Raw genomic sequence first — 15,321 nt, 5'->3', positions numbered from 1 at the left:
AAGCCTGACTTAACACTTTCTCTTCTGCCCGAGGAAATCCAGATATCCGAACCGCTGATTGGTACATTTTTAAACAATCCCTTTAATTGTATGTCGGATACAATGTTGCAAAGTATCGCAATATATGTAGCTATGTACCACCAAATCAGGTGAGATGTTGACAATAAAGAGAAGATTGTTCCTTATTCTTTGCAAAGTAAAATACAAGTGTCTCCACCTCTCTAATACTTAAGTCTTTAAGCTGGTTAAGACTGTCTGTGAAGGGACACATTCACCTTGCACAGTGTTAAATATAGGGAAAGTAAGAGCCTTACTAATAGTCTACAGTTTGTACAAATGACCTGACAATTTTAAGAGAAGACATCCAAGAAATACTGAATATTCTTTCTGGGTTTTCCCCTGGCTGACACAGCTAGAGAAGTTTAGGACTTTTGGAGGAGAGTTGGTGATCAGCTAATATGGCTTCTTTTATGCTCAAGACCATGATGGGGAATTCCATGAAAAATCTGGGGAATAATCTTGGGGGAGAATCAGAATCCACAGAAAATGCAGATGGGAAAGAGACAGCACAGTCCAAAGGAATGACACGTGAAGAGTTTGAGGAATACCAGAGACAGCTAGTGGAAGAAAAGTAAGTGCTATTTTTACATTACTCAAATATTGCAGGCATGGTACGTGTGTTTTTGTGCTAAAAAATACAATGTTATAGCATACCAATAATCAACCCAATAACAGTCCTTTCAATCTCAATATCTCTCAATATATTTATATATTATGTGTGTATGGGGGTTTCCACCCTGACAGCACAGTTTTGTGTTTCTACAGGATAGAACGGGACCATGCCTTTGCACAGAAAAAAGCAGAGAGAGCAACTGTCAGAATGCACATGAGAGACAAGTATAGACTCCCACAGGTAGGAGGATAAATGTTTTTATTAATACTCCCTCTCCTTGCATATACATGTATATATATATATATATATATATATATGTATATATATATATATATATATATATATATATATATATATATATGTATATATATATACATACATGAGCTAAAATCTCTTTATCATATGTATATAATGTAAAAGGTTTATTTATTATTTTTACCTAAATACAGTAGACAGGTAAATGTAGTACTGAGGTGTAAATAAGAAAATTAAATCTAATGCCTCACAAGTCATGACTGTAATCTTTCACTTTCTTAACAGTCAGTCCAAGATTTCTGCCAGGTATAAGATTTCTTAATGTATACCATATATTTCCTATCACAAACACAGTCTGCTTTCTATGACAGCCACTGGCATAGTTTCCTACAACAATACATTACCTTGTTAATAACAAACTAATTTTCTTATATGTTTGGTAACCATTAGACTCAAATTCAAATTTCCTAATCGATTTGATAAATAAACAAGTTAGTATTTAAAGTGATGCCGCAGTACCCTCCATTCTGCCACTGTAGTACCGTATACACTCGTGTATAGGCCGAGGTTTTCAGCACAAAAAATGTGCTGAAAAACGTCCCCTCGGCTTATACACGAGTCACAAGTTAAAATACAACACTTAAAAAATACTTAAAAAATAATAAACTTATATACTCAACCAGGGTCGGACTGGGGTGCCAAGGGCCCACCAGTGAAATTAATTCTGGGGGCCCACCAGCTGTTTCAAGGATACGTGCGAGCCACCCCCATGTATATTTTCATTGCGTTTCTGAACGTGCTGCAAATGCAAGGTGTGAATGCAGCCTGTGGCCATGTTCACACATTGCATTTTTTGTTGCATATTCAACGCTTTGAAAAGACGATCTGTTCCTTTTCCATTTGAATGCAGGACTTTTTGCGATTCAGCAGACAAACTTTAAGTTTCTGCAACAACAAAAAAACGTAATGTGTGAACGCAGCCTCAGGCTTCCTGCACACTACACTTTTACAGTTCTTGGTATGCAAACAATAGTCCCATGTGTTGCTTGTCATCGGGATGTAAGTACACAATAATAGCCTGAACCGCAAACATGGTCATTTGCAGCTCAGGCAGTTGGATCATAAACAGGGCTGTGAAATTCTCAGCCATGTGCATAAGCCTATAGAAGTGAATGAGGACGTGACAACAATCCTGCAGAAAACAGACCTCAGGCCGCGGTCACGCGTACCGCTAGGCGTCCGTTCATAACGCGACGCTAGCGCACAGGGGGCGGTCCTTTGCCCGAACGCACATGCGTTTCCAGAGAACCGCAAGCGACATGCGATCGGCTTAGCAATCGCATGTGCGTTCGGGCTGAGGTCCTCCCCCTGTGCGCTAGCGTCCCGTTATGAACGGGCGCCTAGCGGTACTTGTGACCGCGGCCTCAGGCTCCATGCAAACTTTTTGTTTTTTGATGAGTTTTAACTGCATTGGAAACCGCAAAAGGAAGGGGCTTTGCCAGAACACTTATGTCTTTCTACTGAAACACTTTTGTTCTGGAATGAGCCCCTTCCTGTTGCGTTTTTAATTAAAACAAATCAAGAACTGCAACGTGTGAACGGGGCCTGAGGCTTGTTATCTGCCTGTGGGTAGGGCCTAACTTGTCTTTGTGGGAAAACCCCTTTAAGACATTTTTTCTTTTTGTCACGTGCTGGTAATGCTGAGGCTGCGGTCACACGTAACGCGGGGTCTGCTGGTAATACTGAGGCTGCGGTTACACGTACGTGGGGAATGCAGGAAATACTGAGGCTGCGGTCACACGTAACGCGGGGTATGCAAGTAATACTGAGGCTGCGGTCACATGTAACGCGGGGTATGCTGGTAATACTGAGGCTGCGGTCACACGTAACGCAGAGTATGCTGGTAATACTGAGGCTGCGGTCACACGTAACGCGCGGTATATTGGTAATACTGAGGCTGTGGTCACATGTAACACGGGGTATACTGGTAATACTGAGGCTGCGGTCACACGTAACGCAGGGTATGCTGGTAATACTGAGGCTGCGGTCACACGTAACGCGGGGTATACTGGTAATACTGAGGCTGTGGTCACACGTAACGCAGGGTATACTGATAATACTGAGGCTGTGGTCACACGTAACGCGGGGTATACTGGTAATACTGAGGCTGCGGTCACACGTAACGTGGGGTATGCTGATAATACTGAGGCTGCGGTCACACGTAACGCGGGGTATGCTGGTAATACTGAGGCTGCGGTCACACATAACGTGGGGTCTGCTGGTAATACTGAGGCTGCGGTCACACGTAACGCGGGGTATGCTGATAATACTGAGGCTGCGGTCACACGTAACACGGGGTATGCTGGTAATACTGAGGCTGCAGTCACATGTAACGCGGGGTATGCTGGTAATACTGAGGCTGCTGTCACATGTAACGCAGGGTATGCTGGTAATACTGAGGCTGTGGTCACACGTAACGCAGAGTATGCTGGTAATACTGAGGCTGTGGTCACATGTAACGCGGGGTATGCTGGTAATACTGAGGCTGCGGTCACACGTAACGCGGGGTATGCTGGTAATACTGAGGCTGCGGTCACACGTAACGCAGGGTATACTGGTAATATGAGGCTGCGGTCACACGTAACGCAGGGTATGCTGGTAATACTGAGGCTGTGGTCACACGTAATGCGGGGTATGCTGTTAATACTGAGGCTGCCGTCACACGTAACACAGGGTATGCTGGTAACACTGAGGCTGCGGTCACATGTAACGCGGGTTATGCTGATAATACTGAGGCTGCGGTCACACGTAACGCAGGGTATGCTGGTAATACTGAGGCTGTGGTCACACGTAACGCGGGGTATACTGGTAATACTGAGGCTGTGGTCACACGTAACACGGGGTATACTGGTAATACTGAGGCTGCGGTCACACGTAACGCGGGGTATACTGGTAATACTGAGGCTGCGGTCACACGTAACGCGGGGTATACTGGTAATACTGAGGCTGCATTTGGACAATACAAGACCGGGTGCAGGTTATCCATCACATGCGTTTGCATAGAAGCGTACCCTGCCTCCGTGCGCTTTGATTCCAATTCTAAACACAGTCTGCGCATTACGTGTCACACGTAACGCAGGGTCTGCTGGTAATACTGAGGCTGCGGTTACACGTACGTGGGGAATGCAGGAAATACTGAGGCTGCGGTCACACGTAACGCGGGGTATGCAAGTAATACTGAGGCTGCGGTCACATGTAACGCGGGGTATGCTGGTAATACTGAGGCTGCGGTCACACGTAACGCAGAGTATGCTGGTAATACTGAGGCTGCGGTCACACGTAACGCGCGGTATATTGGTAATACTGAGGCTGTGGTCACATGTAACACGGGGTATGCTGGTAATACTGAGGCTGCGGTCACACGTAACGCAGGGTATGCTGGTAATACTGAGGCTGCGGTCACACGTAACGCGGGGTATACTGGTAATACTGAGGCTGTGGTCACACGTAACGCAGGGTATACTGATAATACTGAGGCTGCGGTCACACGTAACTCGGGGTATACTGGTAATACTGAGGCTGCGGTCACACGTAAAGTGGGGTATGCTGATAATACTGAGGCTGCGGTCACACGTAACGCGGGGTATGCTGGTAATACTGAGGCTGCGGTCACACATAACGTGGGGTCTGCTGGTAATACTGAGGCTGCGGTCACACGTAACGCGGGGTATGCTGATAATACTGAGGCTGCGGTCACACGTAACACGGGGTATGCTGGTAATACTGAGGCTGCAGTCACATGTAACGCGGGGTATGCTGGTAATACTGAGGCTGCTGTCACATGTAACGCAGGGTATGCTGGTAATACTGAGGCTGTGGTCACACGTAACGCAGAGTATGCTGGTAATACTGAGGCTGTGGTCACATGTAACGCGGGGTATGCTGGTAATACTGAGGCTGCGGTCACACGTAACGCGGGGTATGCTGGTAATACTGAGGCTGCGGTCACACGTAACGCAGGGTATACTGGTAATATGAGGCTGCGGTCACACGTAACGCAGGGTATGCTGGTAATACTGAGGCTGTGGTCACACGTAATGCGGGGTATGCTGTTAATACTGAGGCTGCCATCACACGTAACACAGGGTATGCTGGTAATACTGAGGCTGCGGTCACATGTAACGCGGGTTATGCTGATAATACTGAGGCTGCGGTCACACGTAACGCAGGGTATGCTGGTAATACTGAGGCTGTGGTCACACGTAACGCGGGGTATACTGGTAATACTGAGGCTGTGGTCACACGTAACACGGGGTATACTGGTAATACTGAGGCTGCGGTCACACGTAACGCGGGGTATACTGGTAATACTGAGGCTGCGGTCACACGTAACGCGGGGTATACTGGTAATACTGAGGCTGCATTTGGACAATACAAGACCGGGTGCAGGTTATCCATCACATGCGTTTGCATAGAAGCGTACCCTGCCTCCGTGCGCTTTGATTCCAATTCTAAACACAGTCTGCGCATTACGTGTCACACGTAACGCAGGGTCTGCTGGTAATACTGAGGCTGCGGTTACACGTACGTGGGGAATGCAGGAAATACTGAGGCTGCGGTCACACGTAACGCGGGGTATGCAAGTAATACTGAGGCTGCGGTCACATGTAACGCGGGGTATGCTGGTAATACTGAGGCTGCGGTCACACGTAACGCAGAGTATGCTGGTAATACTGAGGCTGCGGTCACACGTAACGTGCGGTATATTGGTAATACTGAGGCTGTGGTCACATGTAACACGGGGTATGCTGGTAATACTGAGGCTGCGGTCACACGTAACGCAGGGTATGCTGGTAATACTGAGGCTGCGGTCACACGTAACGCGGGGTATACTGGTAATACTGAGGCTGTGGTCACACGTAACGCAGGGTATACTGATAATACTGAGGCTGCGGTCACACGTAACGCGGGGTATACTGGTAATACTGAGGCTGCGGTCACACGTAACGTGTGGTATGCTGATAATACTGAGGCTGCGGTCACACGTAACGTGGGGTATGCTGGTAATACTGAGGCTGCGGTCACACATAACGTGGGGTCTGCTGGTAATACTGAGGCTGCGGTCACACGTAACGCGGGGTATGCTGATAATACTGAGGCTGCGGTCACACGTAACACGGGGTATGCTGGTAATACTGAGGCTGCAGTCACATGTAACGCGGGGTATGCTGGTAATACTGAGGCTGCTGTCACATGTAACGCAGGGTATGCTGGTAATACTGAGGCTGTGGTCACACGTAACGCAGAGTATGCTGGTAATACTGAGGCTGTGGTCACATGTAACGCGGGGTATGCTGGTAATACTGAGGCTGCGGTCACACGTAACGCGGGGTATGCTGGTAATACTGAGGCTGCGGTCACACGTAACGCAGGGTATACTGGTAATATGAGGCTGCGGTCACACGTAACGCAGGGTATGCTGGTAATACTGAGGCTGTGGTCACACGTAATGCGGGGTATGCTGTTAATGCTGAGGCTGCCGTCACACGTAACATAGGGTATGCTGGTAATACTGAGGCTGCGGTCACATGTAACGCGGGTTATGCTGATAATACTGAGGCTGCGGTCACACGTAACGCAGGGTATGCTGGTAATACTGAGGCTGTGGTCACACGTAACGCGGGGTATACTGGTAATACTGAGGCTGTGGTCACACGTAACACGGGGTATACTGGTAATACTGAGGCTGCGGTCACACGTAACGCGGGGTATACTGGTAATACTGAGGCTGCGGTCACACGTAACGCGGGGTATACTGGTAATACTGAGGCTGCATTTGGACAATACAAGACCGGGTGCAGGTTATCCATCACATGCGTTTGCATAGAAGCGTACCCTGCCTCCGTGCGCTTTGATTCCAATTCTAAACACAGTCTGCGCATTACGTGTGACATCAATCCTTATTCTACAGCAATACTTAATACAGTCAATCAAAGTACTACAACTTTCAGCATCAAATTCAACTGCTGGGAGTTGTAGTTCTTGAGTCCACTGTTATTCTATATGTATGTACAGATTGCAGGGATGTCATGAGGTGCACTGTGTGTGTGTAGATGTGATGCACTTTTATTTTGTACCTTTTTCTTGTGCTGGAAGCCATCATGGGGAGAGCAGCAGCTCCTCATCCATCCTGAGCTCCTGCACATGAGGGCAGCCTGTGCTGTGCCAGGGGGAGGACACTCCAGCATGACCAGGAGGAAGGGGGCCCACTGTGACTACTAGGGGGCCCACGTCCTCTGGTCTGTAATTAGTGACAGCTCACTGTCTGCTCCTCCAGTGAATCAGGTGCCATGTTCTCCTGCAGTGACGCATGGGCTGAGGTGCTCAGTGCAGGGAGGAGAAAATGTCTTACTCACTGCCCCAGCACTGCTGTGGGAAGAGCAGAGAACCTGTCTCTCCCTCCTGCAGGATTTCATAGTCCCCCCTGTTTCCCCCCTCCTCCAGCCTCAGCTGAATGGAGATGGTGACTTATGATAAGGGCCCATTGGGGGGTGACTTATGATAAGGGCCCATTGGGGATTTGACCGGTATCCCGGCAGGCCAGTCCGAGCCTGTACTCAACCTCCGGTGGCCCCGATCAGTGCTGCTCCCCCGATGTCCGCGCGGGTCCTCTTCTGGCTTCCGTGCCCGTCTTCTGTCTTCTGTACATCGCGCTGGGCGTCGCCATTGCTCTCTCCCAGGAGAGAGCAATGGCGGCGCCCAGCGTGATGTACAGCAGATGGCGCAGAAGCCAGAAGAGGACCTGCGCGACATCGGGGGAGCAGCGCTGCAGATCGGGGCCACCGGAGGGTGAGTATATAAGTTTATTATTTTTTTTAAGGCTGAGCAGCGCTGTATACTACTGGGGGCAGGCTGGGCAGCGCTGTATACTACTGGGTGCAGGCTGGGCAGCGCTGTATACTACTGGGGGCAGGCTGGGCAGCGCTGTATACTACTGGGGGCAGCCTGGGCAGCGCTGTATACTTCTGGGGGCAGGCTGGGTAGCGCTGTATACTACTGGGGGCAGGCTGGGCAGTGCTGTATACTACTGGGAGTAGGCTGGGCAGTGCTGTATACTACTGGGAGCAGGCTGGGCAGTGCTGTATACTACTGGGGGCAGGCTGGGCAGTGCTGTATACTACTGGGGGCAAGCTGGGCAGTGCTGTATACTACTGGGGGCAAGCTGGGAAGTGCTGTATACTACTGGAGGGCAAGCTGGGCAGTGCTGTATACTACTGGGGGCAGGCTGTATACTACTGGGGGCAGGCTGGGGTGGCTGTATACTACTGGGGGCAGGCTGTATACTATAGGGGGCTGGCTGGCTATATACTGGGGGGGTCTGTGACCAATCCATTTCCCACCCTCGGCTTATACTCGAGTCAATAGGTTTTCCCAGTTTTTGGTGGTAAAATTAGGGGTCTCGGTTTATACTCAGGTCGGCTTATACTCGAGTATATACGGTATGTGTTTTTCTGTTTTATTTTCCCACTGGTTGTTTCAGAAAATAGCTGCTGAAAAGCCATTTCAAGTCTGATGTTGATTTAAAAAGGCACCAAACCAGTATTAAAACCTGTAGCCCAAAAACAGCCAGCTGTAACGACTATCTTACAATCTCAATCTCCTTTGACGGACGGTTGTGTCATGGATTCCTAGGGAAGGAGCAGTTAGCAACTGACTACCATTGATACTTACCCTCAGGGTGCTGTCCCACGGTGCGTTCTTGGTCAGTTCTTGGCTCATTCTTAGTGCATTTTTAAACACACTGAAAATGCATCCGTTTTTGCATGTTACAATGGGTTTGGATGGTTTTAATCCTGTATTTACATTTTCACATCTGCTTAAACTTCCACAAATGAAGAAATACAGATTTAAAGAAGCCAAATGCATGGTAAACATGCAAAAACGCATGCGTTTTTAACCCCTTATCACCGACATTAGTTTTCAGCTCAATGACCAGACTCGATTTTTCAAATCTGACAAGTCTCGCGATAATTGGTTATAACTTCGGAACGTGTTAACATATCCTGGTGATTTTGAGAATGTTTTCTCGTGACACATTGTACTTCATGTTAGTTATAAAATTTAAGTGATACGTTTTGCGTTTCGTTCTGAAAAAAAGTGAAAATTTGGCAAAAGTTTGTAAAAATTTTCCAAGTTTGAAATGTTCTGGTTTCCAGACAGGAAGTAAAACTACCCAAAAAGTTTGATAATTAACATTTACAGAATATCTGCTTTATGTTGGGATGATATTTTATGCTTCCGGTCATTTTTCTAGGATGTTATGAGGTGCAGAACTTTAGGTGCGATTTTTCTTATTTTTATGAAAATTGCCAAAACTCACATTTTGAGGGACAACTCAGCTTTCAAGTGACTTTGAAAGGCCTAAATAATAGTAAAACCACATAAATTACCCCACTATAGAAACTTCACCCCTCAACGTATGTAAAACAACTTCTATTAAGTCCATTAACCCTTTAAGTGTTTCACATGGGTTAAAAAATATGGACCTGCGATTTAGAAACTAGAATTTTTTTGGAAATACATTCATTTAGGCCAAAACTGACATTTTCAGAATAAATTAAATGATGAAACGCACTGCAACGCTTGATGCCCAATTCCTCCCGAGTGTAGCGATACCCCATATGTGGTGGTGACTGCTGTACGGGCGCACGGCCGAGTATAGAATGAATGGAGGCACCATTCACTGCAGATTTGTATTGTCACATTGTACAACCTATAAATTTTAATTTTTTTTGGTAATGCGATCATATGAGGGCTTATTTTTTATGGGATGAGATACAATGTATAGAGAATTTATTTTGGGAGTCTAAAGCTTATTCATGAGATTTTATTAACTATTTCAAGGGGGACACAAACAAAATCATCAATTTTTATTTTGGATTGTTAGCATTTTTTTCCCCCCGCTCACTGTAACGTAAAAATAATATTTTATCTTTATTCTCTGGTTCACTACGATTGCGGTGATACCTCATTTATATAGTTTTTCTTATTTTTGCTAAATTTTCCTGAGCAAAACCAATATTGGAGAAAATCGCATTGTTTTTACTATTGACAACTTTTCAGGGCCATAACTTCTGTATTTTTCTGTTGTCAGATCTGGTTGAGGGCTTATTTTTTGCGAAAACAGTTGTTCTTTTCAGTCGTATCATATTAGGTAACGTAACTTTTTTTGATCACTTTTTAGAACATTTTTTGTGATGGTGTTTGATGAAAAATTATATATTATGGGAAGTTTTTCAAGTTTTTTTTTTACGTAGTTCACCGAGCGGGTTCAATATTGATTTAGATTTATTGTACAGATTAATACGGACGCGGTGATACCAAATATGTACGTGTTTTTGTGTTTTATTTACTTTATTTGCATTTTATGTGTTACTGGGGAGATTATGGGACTTTTATTTTATTTATTTATTTAATTATATTACAAAAAGATTTAATTTTTTTTTTTTACTTTTTTACATTTTCTACTTCTTGGCTTGAATAAGCGATCATCCGATCGCTTATTCAAGCCTTTACACTGCAATACACTTGTATTGCAGTGTATACTGTAAGTAACTGAGCATGAGAAGAGGAGCCGACAGCCCCGGGTCACTCGTCGGAACCCGGGACAGTGGCAGGAGGGATCGGATCCCCCGGTAAGCACACCGGGGGGGTCCGATCCACGGGGGACACACTTGCACGCCGCGGTCATGCTTGACCGCGGCGTGCAAGGGGTTAAACACCTGGGATCGGAGTTTTTCCGATCCCGGGTGTTAGTGCCGGGTCTGGGCTGTGATATCACAGCCCGACACCGGCACCAGCGAGATCCGGTGTCCCGAAAACTTCTTCTGATGCGCCGCCGTAGAAAGGCGTTGCATCAGAAGAAGTACCCTTAATGACCGCCGTAAAAACCCGATAGGGCGGTCATTAAGGGGTTAAAGCATTTAAAAACGCACCAAGAACTGACTTAGAACGCACCATGTGACAGCACCCTAAATAGTACATAGCAAATAAAGGTAAACAATGACTAGAATATATTAAACATAAAATATTTATTTTTAATATATTCTAGTCATTGTTTACTTTACTTGGCATGATTTAAGTTTGGGAACAATCCAATTAAATTAGTGGGTACATTGAATCCATGCCCCTGTTACTTGTATTGGTTTTTATTACCCTTAATTACCCTTAAAGGTAACCTGTCACCACATTTTCACAAATATAGCTGGTGACAGGTTAACCCGTCGATCGCCGCCAGCAAACTTGAAGATCGTTCGCCCCAATGATCAGTTGCCATCTTCCAAAGACCCAAGGCTGTCTCGTTTTTACCCATTCATTACAATGTGTGATTTGCACATTGTAATGAATGAGGAGAAAAATCCCCATATACTGCCATACTGTAGGTACAGACTTCTGCACCTAGCCTCATTTTGGTTACTAAGCTAGATATAATTTTAACCCATATGTACATGTAAGATCTTATTAATGAATAAAAGCAATCATGACATACTATACTGTTCTCTATGTACAAAACTATAACCATACCTCCCAACCGTCCCGTTTTGGGCGGGACAGTCCCGTTTTTTAACCCTTGTCCCGCCTGCACGGACCGTTAAGTGAAAGTCCCGGTTTTTTTGCGTTTTCACGGATTTTTCCGTTTTGTCCCGCCCCCGAGTCCCGCCCCCGAGTCCCGCCCCCGTCCTGCTCAGGATACAGAGAAGCCAGGGGGCGGGGTGCAGCGTCCTCCTCCTCTCCAGCTCCCGGGCTGTCTGCTGCAGAGCCGGCACCTCCCCCATCCCCTCCCCTGGGAGGCAGAGCCCTCCCTGTCCTCAGGCTGCCACTTGCAGGCACATGGATGGATGGATGGATGGATGGAGCAGTGCAGAGTGTCATATTCTCTGCACTGCCCCTGCACAGCAGCCCCAGGGGATCATCCTCCGTGCAGGCAGGAACTCTCCAGCTCTGCTACATCAATGGCTCCCTGCCCCCACCTCCTCCTGCTCCTCACTGAAGTTCGTCTGATGAAGCAGAGCCGAGTGTGTGCAGCTGCTGCAGTGTGATAACAGGTACTCTACAGTGACTGCAGGCAGCAAAGGGTTAAACACTTCACTTTCCTCCATAGACCCCCTGCCCCCATCCCTAACCCCCCCAGTGCCCTTCTATTCTGCTTTTATTGTACCATATACTTAATCCCTTAACCCCTTAAGGACGCAGGGTTTTCCTCTCATTTCTCGCTCTCCAACTTCAAAAATCCATAACTTTTTCATTTTTCCGTGTACAGACCTGTGTGAGGGCTTATTTTGTGCGTAACAAATTTTACTTTCCCATAATGTTATTTATTTTAACATGCCGTGTACTGCGAAGCTGCAAAAAATTCCAAATGTGGAAATTTTTTTTAAAAAAACCGCACGTGTCACGTTCTTGTGGGCTCAGTTTTTTCGACTTTGACTGTGCACTCAAAATAACACCTCAGCTTTATTCTTTGGTTCGGTGCGATCGCGGTGATACCGGATTTATAGGTTTTATTGTGTTTTAATACATTTTCAAAAATTAAACGAATGTGTGCAAAAAAAAAAAAAAAAAATTTTGCCATCTTCTGACGCTAATAACTTTTTCATATTTCGGTGCACGGAGCTGGGGGTGGGGTCATTTTTGGCGAAATGAGCCGACGTTTTCATTGCTACCATTTTGAGGTCTGTGCGACATTTTGATCATTTTTAATTTCATTTTTTATGTGATGTAAAAAGGTGTAAAAGTCGCATTTCGGACATTTGGGCGCCATTTCCCGCCTCGGAGGTCACCGCCGCCTGTAACCGTTTTTATATTTTGATAGATCGGGCATTTTGGGACGCGGCGATACCTAATATGTTTGTGATTTTTACTGTTTATTATGTTTTATATCCGTTCTAGGGAAAGGGGGTGATTAGAATTTTTAATATTTTATAAATTTTTTTTATTTTTAAAACCTGTTTTTTCTTTTTTTTCCACTATTTCTTAGACCATCTACGGTACATTAACCCTAGATGGTCAGATCGCTTCTACCATATACTGCAATACTTCTGGCTCATTGTAACGAACCTGCAGAAGCCATGTAGCCTCGTGTCAAAAGAAGACCCGAGGCTACCACGGCAAACGATCGCCGCCCCCCGATGACGTTCGGGGGCACAGCGATCGTAAAAAAGACTTTGCCGGCGACAATGACCGACTGCGGTTATTAGCGGTGGGGGTTTTCTGCAACATGCAAAACCCCCCACCTTGTATGAAGAAGACTCAGCCCGTGAGCCCTCTTCATACACTCCTTATACTCTCTGCGTCGTAGAGCTACGGCGCAGAGCGTTAAGGGGTTAAAGGGGTTTTCCCACAAATGCAAGTTAGGCCCTATCCATAGGACAGGGCTTAACCTGCTGATGTGTGGGGGTTTCAGTGATGTGACCCCCATAGATCATGAAAACGAGGGGTCTGTTGGGGTCCACATAAGGTCCATGTCATCGCTCTATGACGGTAATGGAGCAGAATGGTCATACACGGCCGCCTGCTCCATTACTCTGACGGAGCGATTTTTGCGTTTCCATATTTCACTCCCCACTTTCAAAAATCAATAACTTTTTTATTTTTCCATGTACAGAGCTGTGTGAGGCCTGTTACTGCGTAACAAATTATACTTCCTAGTGACAGTATTAAATATTCCAGGCCCTGTACTGGAAAGCAAGAAGGAAAATATCAAATGTGTTTTTTATGGCTTTCACTGCGCGCTCAATAGGACCCCTCCCCTTTACTGCGCTCCATAGGACCCCTCCCCTTTACTGCGCTCCATAGGACCCCTCCCCTTTACTGCGCTCCATAGGACCCCTCCCCTTTACTGCGCTCCATAGGACCCCTCCCCTTTACTGCGCTCCATAGGACCCCTCCCCTTTACTGCGCTCCATAGGACCCCTCCCCTTTACTGCGCTCCATAGGACCCCTCCCCTTTACTGCGCTCCATAGGACCCCTCCCCTTTACTGCGACAACGAGCATGTCTCCCCCCCCTAGACAACAAGCATGTCCCCCCCCTAGACAACGAGCATTTCCCCCCCTAGACAACGAGCATTTCCCCCTGCTAGGCAACGAGCATGTCTCCCCCTGACCCCTAGACAACGAGCATGTCCCCCCCCAAGACAACGAGCATGCCCCCCCCCCTAGACAACGAGCATGTCCCCCCCCCAGACAACGAGCATTCCCCCCCCCCTAGACAACGAGCATGTCTCCCCCCGACTCCTAGACAACGAGCATGTCCCCCCCCTAGACAACGAGCATTCCCCCCCCCCCCTAGACAACGAGCATGTCTACCCCTGACCCCTAGACAACAAGCATGTCCCCCCCCTAGACAACGAGCATTTCCCCCCCTAGACAACGAGCATTTCCCCCTGCTAGACAACGAGCATGTCTCCCCCTGACCCCTAAACAACGAGCATGTCCCCCCCCAAGACAACGAGCATGCCCCCCCCCCCTAGACAACGAGCATGTCCCCCCCCCAGACAACGAGCATTCCCCCCCCCCTAGACAACGAGCATGTCTCTCCCCGACTCCTAGACAACGAGCATGTCCCCCCCCTAGACAACGAGCATTCCCCCCCCCCCTAGACAACGAGCATGTCTACCCCTGACCCCTAGACAACGAGCATGTCCCCCCCCTAGACAACGAGCATGTCCCCCCCCTAGACAACGAGCATGTCCTCCCCTGTGGCTGCGTGCCCTTTTTTGTGTGTTTGTGTTATTTTTGTCTTCCAGGACCGTGCCTGCTGTGGACTGCTTCGGATTCGAAGGATTACGTCTATGACCGACATTTCTAACAAATAAAATGGTCAACGAGGGTGTGTCTGCGTTTTTTGTTCAATAAAATTTTCTGAAAACGGTGTGATTATTTATTTTTTTGCGACACTCTTCATAGTTTGCCATAGTAGTGGTGCCGGCTAGATGACGGTGCTCATTACTAAGGGCTGGCCTTAGTGTTTGCCTTAATTTTTTGGGCAAATTTACACTAACGCCCATACCATTACCCCGGTACCCACCGCCACCAGGGGTGCCGGGAAGAGCCGGGTACAAACCAGTACCTGACCGTCTATAGATGGTCAGGTGTTGGGGCGGCTGCAGGCTGTTATTGTTGCGCTGGAATAGCCCCCTAACAGTGGCCTATCCCAGCGCAGTAATGGCAGGCTGCTGCTGCTTTATTGTTTCTGGCTGATTTGAACAATAGGGGGCACCCCATGCCGTTTTTCCCCCCATTTTTTTGTAAAAATGGGGGAAACAGCCTGGGAGCCCCCTTTAAAGGGGGGACCCCACGCATATTTTTGTCAAAAATTTGAAGAAAAAACGGC

General features: G+C 47.1%; 2 protein-coding genes across 2 annotated transcripts in view; both read left to right on the top strand.

Moving 5' to 3' along the window:
* Nucleotides 1-259: 259 nt before the first annotated feature.
* LOC140065486 (complexin-4-like) overlaps nucleotides 260-15,321 on the top strand; it is a 38,103-nt gene continuing 23,041 nt past the window's right edge. The window contains exons 1-2 of the mRNA XM_072113088.1: nucleotides 260-631; nucleotides 826-913. Of these exons, the coding sequence (XP_071969189.1) occupies nucleotides 459-631; nucleotides 826-913 (261 nt within the window). The 5' untranslated portion in view covers nucleotides 260-458. The remainder of the gene's footprint in view (nucleotides 632-825; nucleotides 914-15,321) is intronic.
* The window catches only part of RAX2 (retina and anterior neural fold homeobox 2), a 52,775-nt gene continuing 38,279 nt past the window's right edge, over nucleotides 826-15,321 (top strand). Inside the window, exon 1 of the mRNA XM_072113068.1 lies at nucleotides 826-913. The gene's annotated coding sequence lies outside the window, so the exon portion shown is untranslated. The remainder of the gene's footprint in view (nucleotides 914-15,321) is intronic.

Source organism: Engystomops pustulosus, chromosome 1 (genome assembly GCF_040894005.1).
Source record: "Engystomops pustulosus chromosome 1, aEngPut4.maternal, whole genome shotgun sequence".
Classification (NCBI taxonomy): Eukaryota; Metazoa; Chordata; class Amphibia; order Anura; family Leptodactylidae; genus Engystomops; species Engystomops pustulosus.
Note: the sequence above shows the minus strand (reverse complement) of the source record. Positions and strands in the feature narration are given on the sequence as shown.